Source organism: Magallana gigas, chromosome 3, assembly GCF_963853765.1.
Source record: "Magallana gigas chromosome 3, xbMagGiga1.1, whole genome shotgun sequence".
In the NCBI taxonomy this organism is placed as follows: domain Eukaryota; kingdom Metazoa; phylum Mollusca; class Bivalvia; order Ostreida; family Ostreidae; genus Magallana; species Magallana gigas.
Window position 1 is genome coordinate 39,123,489 of NC_088855.1, and position 14,835 is coordinate 39,138,323.

General features: G+C 34.0%; 1 protein-coding gene across 1 annotated transcript in view; it reads left to right on the forward strand.

Moving 5' to 3' along the window:
- The first annotated feature begins 3,525 nt into the window (after positions 1-3,525).
- The window catches only part of LOC105327345 (nuclear receptor corepressor 1), a 28,317-nt gene continuing 17,007 nt past the window's right edge, over positions 3,526-14,835 (forward strand). Inside the window, exons 1-6 of the mRNA XM_011428278.4 lie at positions 3,526-4,491; positions 6,771-6,945; positions 11,328-11,446; positions 13,325-13,514; positions 14,172-14,330; positions 14,632-14,748. Of these exons, the coding sequence (XP_011426580.3) occupies positions 4,265-4,491; positions 6,771-6,945; positions 11,328-11,446; positions 13,325-13,514; positions 14,172-14,330; positions 14,632-14,748 (987 nt within the window). The 5' untranslated portion in view covers positions 3,526-4,264. The remainder of the gene's footprint in view (positions 4,492-6,770; positions 6,946-11,327; positions 11,447-13,324; positions 13,515-14,171; positions 14,331-14,631; positions 14,749-14,835) is intronic.

A 14,835-nucleotide genomic window follows, 5' to 3' on the forward strand; every position in this document is an offset into this window, starting at 1 on the left:
TGAGTGTTTTATTATACACTATGAATTACGATAACATAAATGACTAAATACATGTGTGCATACATGTATAGAAAAAATATGTGCATTTGCTTGTCTAGAAACATTAAAGACCAACTTCCATCAACTTCGATATCTCGAACCCTCGGATATCTCGAAGTTTTTACTCAGTCAAGTTCGAGATACCGAAGTTTAACTGTATTTGTTGTATGTTTTCTAAATTACAATTTGAACTTCATCTTGAAAACTACATGTCATTTAGCAATGTTGAATTAAATACATCTTGTATTTTAAGAAATATTAATACTTGAAAATCCTGTGCATTGTATACTTGTAGAAATAAGCTGTAAGCATTTTGTGTGCATTATAAATAAAAGTATGAATTTTATTTAAGATTAAAAGCTATTAAAGGCGTGCACGTCTATTTTTACCAAAATTTACTATTTTTGGCCCCTGGATCTAAGGTGTAGATAATCCGACATTCCTTTGACTCTTGAACCCCCCTCCACATTTTCATGTATGAATGTTTTTCAATCATCAACTTTTAAAAGCAGGGTAATTTTAATTGTCAGAAGAGTCTCAGTTTAGGGTTTAGACTTAAAAATGAAGCTTAAAATACAAACAAGAAACTCTCTGAAATGTCAATGTAAGGGCTATAGTACTCAGGTGACCGTCAAGGCCTGTGGGCCTCTTGTTGATCAGACAGACACTTTTTCTAGAATTTTATTAGTAGCACAGTTAATCAAAATTACTCAATAAGAAAATATCTTTGAATAGTGCGGTTTACCTCCCTTTGCTTATCTATTAGTCTCCACATACTTTTATTGAATGACATTGTGTGCTGTACGTCTGTTAACAATTACCTATACATTTGTAACTTCTTGAAAACTGCAAAGCCAGTTGCTGCCATGTTTTGGATTTAAGCAACATTAGGATAAAAGGAATCTTAATTGTGAATCCTTTGACCTTGTGGCCCCGGAGCCTCATGGATTGGGGGTGGGGGGAGTCAAGTATGCAAAAAAAGCAAATTTCTTTTCTTTTCTTCTCCCACACATGTGAAAAAGAAAATGAAATGCATTGTTATTAGGTCAATGAAGCCCTCTACCATGAAATTCATGGCCCCTGGATCAGACAACAAGACCCTAGGGTGGAGCCAATATGGTTATATAGTGAAATGTATTAAAACTTCGAAAATCTTTATCTCTAAATATTGTGAAATTCACTGCCCATGTGGCAGGTTTTTATTTTTTTTGGGGGGGGGATGACAAATATGGTCATATAATGGACATGTATTTTTATGCCCCCTTCAGAGAAGGGAGGGCATATTGCTTTGCTGCTGTCAGTCAGTCGGTCTGTCGGTCGGTCAGTCCACCAACAGTTTCCATTCATTTTCTTCGCAGAGGATGAACATATTGTAATGAAATTTGGTATACAGGTTTATCATGATAATATCTAGGTCAAGTTCAATATTGGGTACGATCGAGCAATTTTCAACAGATTTATGGCCCTTGGACATAGAAAATTCCAGTTATTTGCAGTTTCCGCTCATTTTCTTCGCAGAGGATAAACATATTGAAATGAAATTTGGTATACAGGTATCTAGGTCAAGTTCGATATTTAGTACGATCGAGCAATTTTCAACAGAGTTTTGGCCCTTGGACATAGAAAAATTCCAGTTATTTGCAGTTTCTGCTCGTTTTCTTTGCAGAGGATGAACATATTGGAATGAAATTTGGTATACAGGTTTATCGTGATAAAATCTAGATCAAGTTCGATATTGGGTATGATCGAGCAATTTTCAACAGAGTTATGGCCCTTGGACATAGAAAAATTCCAGTTATTTGCAGTTTACGCTCATTTTCTTCGCAGAGGATGAACATATTGAAATGAAATTTGGTACACAGGTTTATCATGATAATATCTAGGTCAAGTTAGATATTGGGTATGTTCGAGCAATTTTCAACAGAATTATGGCTCTTGGACATAGAAAAATTCCAGTTTTTTGCAGTTTACGTTCATTTTTTCTGTGGATGTTTCCAAGGGAGGGGGGCATAAGTGTTTCACAAACATCTCTTGTTTGGTCACTTGAGTTCCTTGAGTATTCCTCCAACTCTCGCCCCCTCTCCTTTATGAATTGAAGTTTGCCAACATCAAATAATAAAAGTGAGGTCCATCGTCAAAGAAGTTATGGATTAAAGTTTAGATCCCGTTGGCCTCTTTGTTAATTAAAGAAATGGTCACATTTCATATTTTAAAAAAACTGCATCAAGTTTAAATGCAAGATCTGCAGTATGCAGCATGTGGATTTGAAATTGTTCTTTTGGGTAAGTGAATAGGAAAAAAGTGAAAAAATTTTTTTTTTAATGAATTTGATTTAATGACCAACGGTCTATCCGTTTATAATGGTTGTCAGTCCAGGGTTAGTGATGAAACCTGTGCATTTTAATTTCTGCATTTTGAATTCTTGGATATACATGTATCAAAAATATTTTTAGTCTTATTGACTTGGGAAGGCTTAATCGCATTTGTGTAAATTGATCTTGGTATTGAACTTTATCATCTCAATATGTCAAGAAAAGACATTTAGCAATAATACATGTTTTTACATAATATCCAATACTGGGTTCTGATTTCAGTAGTGTTTATTATTTCACACTGATGTTTAAATGTCAGCACCCATCTGCAGCTGTTTATTACCACTTTTCATGGCTGTTAATTGCTCATTAATGAAAAATATTGATCAGACAATACCACTCCTGATGCTGACTTTTTCACTGAAACCTCAGGATAGACAAATCTAATTAGGCACATTTAGCATGCTTTACCATATAGGCTTGTTTTTAATCATCATGCTTCTTATGAGCAATAACATTGTAAAAGTCATCATTTTGTCTAGTGCCTGATTAGTGTGTTGTGTGACATTCAAGACTTAAACAGCACATGTAGTGAAGTGATCAAATCTATGTACAAGATGTGTTGCATGTACAGTCTGGGTAATGAAAAAAAATTCAATTATGTAAAGAAATTTCATTGAAATCTGTGTGAAAATACATCATGTGTCAGGAGCAGATGGAAATTGAAGCGTTGGTGACAATAGCGGAGTTCTAATAGAGAGTTCATGTACAGCAAGAATATTAGACTTTCTCACCTGATGGATGTTAAATATGGTGCTATTGTGTATCCATGAAAAGGTTTTTGGCCTCTGAATATGAGTCATGTGAGATGCAGAGAAGTGCTACATGATTGAATGTTCTGCTCTTGGAACCAATGCAGAAACCTGTAAAAGACAAGCTGTAAAAAACAAGGCAAAAGAAGGAAAATAATCAAATTTCCAGAATAAAATGAGGAAGCTGCCATTTATTCATGTACAGTACTGGTAAAGTCTGCAAATGACAGTCAGGTTTTTAATTTGGAATGGTCATTGCAATCAATAACTCTCAACAGGATTACCAGAGGTTATACAATCTGATATTGGAACACTAATGACTGTGTCTTATATCTTAGGTTTCTAGTCCTTTTTGAGTTTAAAAAAAAAAATATGTGACAGAATTAAGAAAAAAAAGATGAAAGGATTTATAGGGTTGTTTCTTTGAAATTTAATCAACTTGGAGTTGACAGTAGTGAATGCGGGTTTATTTGCCTGGAAAGTTCAATAGCACACATCTCATTGAATTGTATATTTTTTTCTAAAGAAATATTGATGCTGCTTTGCCACAAGAACTTACTGAAGCCATGGGCAGCATTGTTCTTGGCTCTGTCTCTCCATATAGGAATCACAGGCTGCAGGGATGATCTTGGGCTGCAGGCAACTCTGGCATTGTCACAGGAAGGAGTACTTTAGTGACAAACAGACAATACGATAGTACTTGTGCTATGTGGTCTTTATGCAAAGACATTTTACTCTTACTAAATGTGTTTTATATGGCCAGAGGCCACTAGTGTTGGATCTTCTTTGGTGCTTTGTGATCATGTTTTGCCAAATGAGGTGCCTTATTTCAACTGTGCCATCCCAACCAAAAGACCATTATTGATACATCGAAAAACAACAGTACCTCCTGTGTTTTAATTACTGTTCCTTCTTTCTTGTTGCATGTTTTATGACACTGACTAATGGTGCCTCCTTCAAGTCTGTGAGTAGATGAATTTGATTTTAGGCTTTTATAGTTTAAATGGTACTTTTATTACCAATTGGTTTGCCAAAATAATCGCTCAAGATTTCTGTGATTAGAACAAATTGAGACATTTATTGGGGACATAAAACTTGGTCATGTTCAACAATTCCGAGTTTCCCATGCAGCCAATGCAGCATCCTCAGGTACAGCAGCAGCAGCACATGGTGCAATCACTGCACATTGCGCCTGCCTTGACAGCACAGTCTGGTGGGCAGCAACTGAACACTGCCGCTGCTTGTGTGCAACTTTCACAGCAGCAACAATGGAATGCTCAAGTTTTTCAGAATGCTCTCCATGCCACTGCATTTTGGAGAAGGTTTAGGTCTGTAGAACTTCATGTTGTGTTTTTGCTTTAAAAAATTAATGGTTAGCTTAATTATGAGGTTTCATATTTTAATTTTGATACAGTTTTCTGATAAGTTAAGTATGTCACATTATTAAACTGTTCAAAGTTGTTATGACAAATACTTGGTATATGTATTATTTTAAGCTATGTGGAATTTACACATTGCTGAATATTGGTACTGGTATTTAGATTATATGGAGAACCGTTTTAAAAACTTTATCTTTTAGTGGATTTAAAATGAAAATGAACATTTTAAAATAAATCAAGCAGTGTAATTATTCTGAGATATTGTGAAGGATATCTACAGAGAAAGAACATTTAATAGCATAGGCTGCCATTGAAATAGTAACACAGATAATCAATTTATCTGATGGATAGCTTATAATTTGCAGGGATTCAGTCCTGTTTGGAGCTGCATATTACTTCCTGGCTTTGACATTTCTAATATTATTGCTTATTTGGCATTGACATCTAGTCACTTTTCACTGAAACCATACACAGTGAAGCATTATATTGATGGTAGAGAATATATTGGGGGAAATAATTGATGGCTTTGTTGTGGAAGTCATTCTTTTTTGTCAAATTCATATCCAGAACAGAGTTATTCATTATCTACCTAAAAGAACAAGTTACTGCTTTTTCTACGGTACTGCGAATACAATACGTAAATAGTATACCATGTATTAAAATTGAGTACATGTACTAGTACATTGTATATTTTTTAATACACTTTTCAGACATGGTCTGTCAAAAAATCATGACACAAAAAACAAAACCTTTGGTGATTCATGTGGGTATGAAGACAGCAAGCATTGCAAGAAAATGACATCTCCGTTTTAATCTCTCCTTAATTAGTCATATTATGCTAAAGTACCGGTACTATTAATAAATATATTTATTTTTTTTGTCAATCAGTACAATACCTAGAAGGAAGAATGTTTTTCTTTATATATGTATACATACAGAAAAACACAGATGTAGTGAACATGCTTATAATGTATTGATGCTTATAGTGAAGTGATTTTCATTCCCTGTGACTTTATTACATGTACTTGACAGATATCTGTTTGTTTTGAATTCTTAACCTTTAATATTTCATTTGACTTATATGCAATTGAATTTATTAAATTCATGGCTGCCAATGAGAGCATTAAAAGGTGTAGACTTTTGATTATGCCTAAAAAGTATTCAGTTTGAAATGGCATACAAAATAGCATCTATTGCATTCTGAAATGATACCGTGAAATATTAGAGTCATTCCTGGAATGAAATACGAGATCCTTTCTGTAAAAACTGCATGCTGATTACGGATAAGAAACTGGTTAACCATTACTGTCTTATAGCATGTGTAATTATCAGTCATTTTATTAAAGTCAAATGAATATGGTGTTAATTGATATTAGCAAATTGAAATGCTGTGCTATAAACACTCAAAACTGTTGTAAATCATCACCCCCAAAAAATCATAATGTGATTATATTATGATCACATATTCAGAGACCTATTGGATGATTAAAGGGCCTGAAATAATGCTTGACTGACTGGGTAGATAAGACTTTATGTAGCATCATTACATTGCTGCCCTGATTTGTAAGCACCTGTTTATTGACTTTTGATATATTTATATTGAGAGTTTTAGCATTAGAACATGTATGTTTAAGAGTAAGTGTGGATTAGAAGTATGTTTATGAAACACTGAATTTTGCAGGTCTGAATTGAAAGTCGGAGAGGGACCAACACTAATCAGAAATCTTGACAAGCAAAAAAAAAAAAAAAAAAAGCCTAATTCCCAAATTCCTAATCGGGGGTGGGGGGGACGTAGTATATCTATAGCTCCAAAAAGAAAATCATACCTAGGAAACAAAAATATTTCAAAAATCATTAAATTCCTTATCTTGGGGGGGGGGGGGGGGGTGCCAGGGGGAAGAGGTCCGAGGCATATTTGCAAAGTAAATTTAATGAATAAACTTTTCATTTTTCAGGGGGGGGGGGGGGGGGAGGGTTTATAAATAATTCTATGATCTTGATAAGACCAGATGCACAGTCAATCTTGGTTAATCCTCTCCTTCACTAAAAACACTGCCTGATAGACACAAAGTGTATGTTTTGATTTTAAGAAGCTACATAACAAGTTTTTACTTCAGTGTACTTTTAATTCTACATTATGTAAACTTGTAGAATTATGCAGTATGCACAATCCATGCATTAAATTACAAGATTTCCCTTGTTACATGTGCATGTTCTTATTATTTTAGAGGGCCACCAGGAAACCCCCACGATGTGCCCTCCCCGTACAAGAGACCTCGCCCCCAGAGCCCTGTACAGCAGAGACCTGGATATCCATATGCCCAGGACCCCCAGAGCCACAGGGCCTACCCTGGGGTCCCGGTGACTGCCTCTGTTTATCCTATGTACAGGCAGGAATACCAGGTAAGGACTGTAGAATACTTACTGCCAGTTACTGGGTATTATCTATGGGAAACAGGCATTCATGTATAATTTAAACATATTTTATTGAGTAATCAAATGGATTGGGCAACAGGCAAAGCCTATATAAACCCTCTCCAAAATACAAAGTCAAGAAGTGGTGTTATAAAATAATCATAGAATATAGTATATAGTATGTAGTATAATTTACCAGTTTACAGAGTGATATATTATTGATATATTTGTATACAAGACAAAGGATAACTGGATAATGAATAATAAGCTTGACTTTTGTCATATGATGATAAATTAACTTGTTGTTTAACATATACACAACTGTACACGAACACATTCATTCCTACATTTATAAACCCATCACCTCATTCATTCATACCGACAGACAGACATAGAATATTGGTGTCATGATCCAGCCCATTTGAAGAAAAAAAAAATCAAAAAATCAAAAAAAAAAAAAAAAAAAAAAATCAAAAACGCTTAGAAGCTATAATATAACTATGAACATTAGAAACAATTTTACAATTTAAGTTGTATGAAAATTCAGAACTACCATAAAGAATATAGTTAATATGAAAAGGTACACTAATATCATTAAATTGATTAAAAAGTTTAACTCTTTCATGTATAATACATTCAATCTTGTTAAATATATATGCTGAAATATGTACTATTATAAATTATATACTGATACATGAATTATATACAATCATATTGTAATGTCCCTTTTGGCAAAGTTTGAACATGATAGTATTACAATGATACTATAAGTCCTGTGAGTTGCATGATAGCATGTTATATAGGCATATATAATAAATGTACTTTGTTAGATTGGGTAGAAAAAACCATAAAAGAGCAACAGCTTTTATTTTCAAATTGTTATATCCAGTCTTTAATTAATTAAAATCAGATGGTATGAATCAACACATCAAATTTTAATTAGATCATGTTTTGTGAATCCTGTAAGAACTGCAATTATAATAAGAATTAATGTCTGTGATGTGCTTATTAAGCTTGCAACAAAGATTGAATGTTGTTTTTGTATAGACGAACCCATCATTACCAGACAATTGTGATAGTGAGTTTTATGCCCCACTATGGTCAAGGTTACCTCTTTGTGTTGAAGAGCTTTACACTGATTTATGTAAACTGGCCTACTTCCTTCAGTTGTTTCCAATCCTCGGAGAAGGATGCTTTACTTTATAGAAAAGTTTTCCAATGACTGTTGCATGCCCTTACAATGTTCAAGGGCATGTTTTATTTTAAAATGCTTCTAAGACAAAATGGCACACAAGATAAAACTACATGGATGCTAAATAAAAGTGCCCCTCTTTTTCTAATTTCTAAGCTCCCAAAGCATTTGATAGGGATAAAATGGTACCCCAAATAAAGATTCCATGATTCATCTATTCCCTGCAGGGATATGGTAATACCACTTAAACTGAGATTTCTGTAAATATGACTATCAAAGTGGTCACTTCTGAGATGAGTGCAGTCCCTTGAGAAAATTCAAGTATGTAATACCCTGGTATAAAAACATAGAATTAAGATCTTAATTCAGTAAATCCTATTTGTTTTATTCAAATATCATCCACATTGCAGCAAATAGCTTTTCAGTGTGATGGAGTTCTTTTTTTTATTGTTAAATTTCTTGTTTGAGGTCCAATAGCATTAAAAATTGGTCGGCTGGCATGCAAAAGGATAAGCTATGTTGCTTTGTTATGGTCAGCTGTTAATTAAGTTGGTATCATTGCATTCCTAGCTTCTCGATAAATCAAACTGACAGAGAAATTTGCTGTCTCAAACTTTTAATGAGAAATAACTAGAGCTTTGCTATGGAAACACTGCATGTTAGGGACTCAATCTTTATCTGCTTTTCACTGTCACTAGAGACTCTGGTCATTTACTGAACATATTTGTTCGAAGATGGAAAACAAAAAAAACCCCAAACCTTAATTAGACCCATTACAAGGAAATTTATCCTATTTACGTCCTTTTCCTCATGTCCAATTTTACAAGTCAATTTGTGGCATAGTTTTTAGTGTTATGTATATTAAAAGGGGGAAAAGATGTTGAGGAAGATCCATCAAAAGCTGCATATATTCCTGCATTTTGAAAGTATCAAGTATATTTGTTTTGAAAATTTTGGGTGCTTTAAGGAAAAAAGGTTATATGCTTATAGTTAGGGTATAAATAATTTTGTCAAAGATTAATGAGATATTGAGTCTTTCAGTACACCTATAACATTTAATTAAATACACCATTAAATTCTGTTTAATATATATGTACAAGATTCAGTTATCATTTTGATAACACTTTACAAATATAATGCATTTAAAAAATCCCCGAGAAATGTTTACATTTTAACCCTGTAACAGTGCTAACTTTTCTTGCTCAATCTTTGAACTCTTTAAAAATGCTGTTAAAATAAATCTACTGATTTCTTGTAAACATGTGCCATATAAATCAGTGACCACTCATCATGCTTTGTGATCTATGACCTGGTTTGATTGACTGGCTTTACCCTCTCTGTACAGACTGACCCATGTAGGTCATGCATTGCTCATGAAGAAATCTAGAGCAGGCACACTACCTCTTGCCCTAATCAAAACTACATAAAGGCAAGGTGAAGGTTACACACTATACTTAGAAACAACACACAGTCTCATTTTGTGTACACAAGTCACTCCTAGAGTCTGCCCCATATCTCCCACCACACAGGTCAGTGTATGTTTGATCTTTTCATTTTCAGTCTCTTGTAATAAGCAAGTTATTTGTTTGAATTATTTTGCAACAGAATTATGTAGGTCACCTGGGCAGGTTTTCACTCTGTGACCTATTTGTACTGTTTCTGGTTGTGTTTTCATATTCATAGTTCATTCAGGCATGATATGTTCCTGTGATTTTGAGATCATATGTGCCCCGCCCCCCCCCCCCCCCCCATTTATTGTGATGATTTGGTCATTAAACCAGTACATGAAGGCTGTATAGGTGACTTAGTCAAATTGAAGGAATTCATTATCTTACTTTCATCTTAACCTTCTGTCAAGGGTTGATTTTTTCATTAAGAATTCATTGTGGATGTTTAACTTGTCTTGAAGTATTCAAATGTTGCATTGTATAAATCAACACTCAGTCATAAAAGGAGAAATCTCTATTATTTTTGGTTAAATAAATAAATGAGGTATGGAGAAAAAAGTAGGTGACTAAAAACAATGACCAGCAAAATTTGAACTGGATAACAAGTTGGGTATTAAATGGTCAATATGTAAGCAATAGGTGGGACAGACTTAGTGCAGGACATTTAATAAATAGGACTCTTGTACTGAAAGTGTGTCAGACAAGAATGTACAGGTCAGGAAAGGGAGGCCCTTATCACAGTGTGATCCACTTGGTCAGGGGGGTAATGAGAAAATTATGTAAATGATGGCTGTGGCTGCATACACAACATTATAGGAGTGCATGTGTGTTTTGATCAGATGTTTTGTAATATTGTCATGAAAAGTAGCTTAAAGAGGGGATATATTATAACAAAGAAAAATACTGATATGGCGTGCTGTGATAGTGTAGACTGTTTGGTAAAAGAATATCGGTATAAAAGAATTGGGTTACAGTATGGTACCTAAGCACTGAGATCTTAATTTGTTTTTATAACTTGTGACTTGTCATTAAAAGCAGATTCTTAGTATGGTCAATTTCTGAATAAAGAACTGACAGTTCACCGAGTGTACTGTGTATTGATTTGAAAACATGCTTCAAGTTCAAGGCACTGTGTCTCCACAAGGGGCGCATCAGAACAAACAAACAAAATTTTAGACTTCAAACATAAAAACATGATATTACAAACTTTCTGTGTTGTTATTTCAGGAGAAACTTTTTTTTTTCATTTTTGATACGAGACATGCACAATACAATATCAATTGAAAATATGCCAGTTTTGATGCTTTGATCCTAGATTTGTCTGAATGGTTTAGTAGTTCATAAAGTACAAGATAAGATGATCAGTGCTTGCTAGATTATTTCAGGTATATCAAACTTTGTATGAAAGGTATTTTCTTGGCAAATGAATACTATTTATTTTCTTAGCTGCTGAGTCTGATGTTAAAATTTGAAATTGTTTGTTATCATTCTAATGTTACAAAGTAGAACTATGAAGATTGTGAAGCAGTGAATTAATGGGGGAAAAAATATGTAGCTTTATTGATGAATCTTTCCCTTTCAGAACATCAAATCAACATATTACATGTACCATAATAACAATCTTAGAATAATATGAATTTTACTACGTTTGAGTCATGAATTCTCTTATAGCAGTAATCTGCTTATTCTTTGCCTGGTTGTAATATGCTGGATGTCTCTGTATTTTACAGGGATCGGCTGACCAGGCGGGCAGGGACCGCTACAGAGAGGAGTACCACCTGATTCCCCACCGACGCCCCACCCTGCTCCATGACTACCAGGCACACAGAGCCAATATAGACAGATACAGGTAAAACCTTCATTATATGATACAAGCATGTTTAGGTAACACTGCATTTCATGGTAGCCTATTTGACTGTGAAAGTCAACAGGAACCTTTGACGTCAAGGAATTTTTCCTTGCTAAGGATTCGGGTCAGGTTTTGATTTGGTATCTCAAATCTTTCTACATGTGTATGTACTGAAGTCCTTGCATTTGTCAATCATTACATATTTTTTTTCCGTCATTTTTAATCTGTCTTGTGATCAGCTATGAAAAGAAATATTTTATTTAAGGAATAAGAAATCATCTTTTGAGTATTATAAGGCGATTATTTTGGTTGGGTGTGAACAAATCTAATAAAGCCCAAAGCACTTCATAATATTTAAAGAATGATTCCTTATTACTTATATTTAATATATAATTTTCAGCAATTGTGTGATTAATTAATTGAATATAAATAAGCAAACCCCGCTCGCACCCCAATTATACGTTATTTGAATATATCGGATTGTATAGTTCAAAATTGATACGTAGTGTTATCACAGGCAATGACACTGAAAAATGTTAATATGTGGGTTTACAATACTGGTACCTGAATGTGAATTAAGTATGCATGTAATACTTATGTCCGTGAATGAAGAGTAGGATCATTGCAGTATTATCCTTTTCCAGTTTTATTTTGGTGCATATCATATTTCACCTTTAATATTTGTGATATAATTATTGGTGAGGAGAGAAAAGGAAGAATTGAACTCTCTGTGAACCTGATAAGCTATACTAACTATCAAATTTCTCTTTGGTTTATCTCCCAGTTGGAAATTGGATATTGCTCCAAAGAAAGCTGACTCCTTGATTTGATTTTATGTAAATACTATTTTTCATTTTTTCATTATAATTCTTTAAATTTATGGGAGTACCTGGAGACTTCAAATGTAGGTCAGATCAGGACATTAAAAGGAAGTGATAGTAGAGGTCAAAATTAGGAATGAAATGTTAAATCTAAAACATGGAGATTAAGATTAAGTTGAAAGTTGCCTTAAGTTGGTATGTCGGGCAACTAACTTATATTCTAGGGTATAAATAGTGTACAACATGTACTCTAGTGTTTGACCTGTGACGAATTTATCTGGTTCAGTTCAAATAAAGTATAGACTGCATGTGTTCTCAGTGTGCATGATCCATTTACTGAGGTAATTGATCTAAATTATATATTTGTTTTTTTCTTACCCCAGTATTTCCTCTAATTATCTTGATATCTTTGTAGTTTGAATATTTGAGTGTTGCATGTGTATACCTGAATTTGAAAAAAAATAGATGCCTTATGATAAAAAAAAAATATGGGCTATGCTTGTTCTTCAAGGATCTAGGTCACTGGTTTAGATTGAATTGTATCTTTTGGCCCTGGTTTTTATATTTACAATTTCTGGTCTGGGCAGCTGAGTGTCTGGAAATAAAATAGCACATGCAGTTGTCAGCTTTATTGGCCTGACTTGTCAGATCTGCTAGATTCCTTTCCTGGCCTGTTTTCATGTAGCCTTATCACTGGAGAATAATGATTCTGACATTTAGAAAATCGGTTAGGTCTGCATGGAGTTTTCATTATGAATTCAATATAGATATGAGTGAAGCATATACAGTATTGTAATTTGGGATGAGTATAGATATATGTGAATGAATTTCTTTTCAAACTATTTTCATAGTATTAATTTATGTCAAACCTTAATAAAGTTTGGCTTATAATTTCTTGTGTTTATTATTAATATCATACCGGTATGCATTGATTTATTACATTTATAATTATTCATTTCATCAATCATATTATTATATTGATGATATAATATATATCATCAGTAAAATCAAGAACTCTCAAGAAATGTTGTTAATTGATACATGTATATGATTACAGAAGTAGGGAAGCTTATGCTGGATATGCTCAGGACACAATGGGAAATATTCAGGTATCCCAAGGGGGTGGAGATCCAGGTCCCAGTACAAGCCAGGTCAACCAAGCCTCTACTGGTCCTCACACCCCCAAACGCCCTCGCCTGGGGATGGAAAGACCAGAGTTACAGCCCCTGCAGATAGACGTGAAAAAGGTTTGAAAAATGTTTCCATATTCCTTTATGAATTTGGCAGTCATGATAAGATAAGATAGGACTATAGATGTATTTGGAATGGTCGAATATCTACCGGTAATATAATATCAAATATAACCAATTTTTAAATAGTATTGTATAAAAATTCAATCTACAGACGATGCCTATCACTTTAATCTTGATATTAGTCATCATTATTTATTAGCTGTTTATCTATGACATCATCTAAATGAGCTAATTCCAGCAATTTTGCAAACAGAGGAAAATATTGTCATTTTTTCCTTATATTTTGCATTTGGAAGGATGTCTATAGAGCGCAAGTCTGCTCAAGTACAATTGTTACATTTGTTTTTGTTCATATAATTATACACAAATTCTAAAAAATTGTACTTGAGCAATCCTCTGCTTAATGTTTCCCAGTTGAAAAACCATGGAAAGCACTCATATTTTTCTACAAAACATCAATGTATCAAAATAATCTTTTACAACTTATTATCAATATGATTTCAACGCTCTTCCACCTTATTTTTAAAGATCTTAAAAAAGGTTAAATTTTGTGGGCGAGATTTTGCATAAAATCACATATTCTCATTTGGATCAGTTGTTCATTTATGAACTGAAGTTACTTTGTTATGTGGATCTTAACCTCTCTGTCAGGAACCAACCTACAATCCGCAAGTGGAGGCAATATCGCCCACCCTCCCTCCCGATGAGACCAGTCCCTCCTCCAAGGATCAGCTTCTTCAGGCCATCAGTAAAGTGGATAGAGAGATCAGCAAGGTCGACAAAGACATTCAGAAACTCAAAAAGAAACAGGTAATTCAGGCTCTTCTTTACTTACGATAATTTATCATTGTCACATATTTACTTCTGTTGTTAAGCTACACTCGCACATAATGAATGCTGTAAAAGAAATGCATTCAGTGTTCGGTGCAAATTGGCCTGCTACGCTCTAATGCTCAGTAAAATTCTAAGCATGAGGGCTGATATTCTTTTCTTACAGTATGGGTATTGTAGATATTATTTGCAATAGTTTTGATTTTGTTTGACAGGTATAGGTGATTGTTCAGTATTTTGATTATAACTATTTGCTTTGAGCAAGCTTGTTTGTTTACAGGAGCAGCTAGAGTTAGAGAAATGTAAACCACCAGAAGAGAAACAGAAAGTAAAGGATATTGTTGTCACGGAGACCAAACATCAGAGCATAGCTCAAATCATTTATGCTGAGAACAGGGTACGATTCTTCATTGACTCGATCTATAGTATACCTCATATCATCTTGACTAAATCAGGGCATACCTCTCACTTAATTCAATCCAAG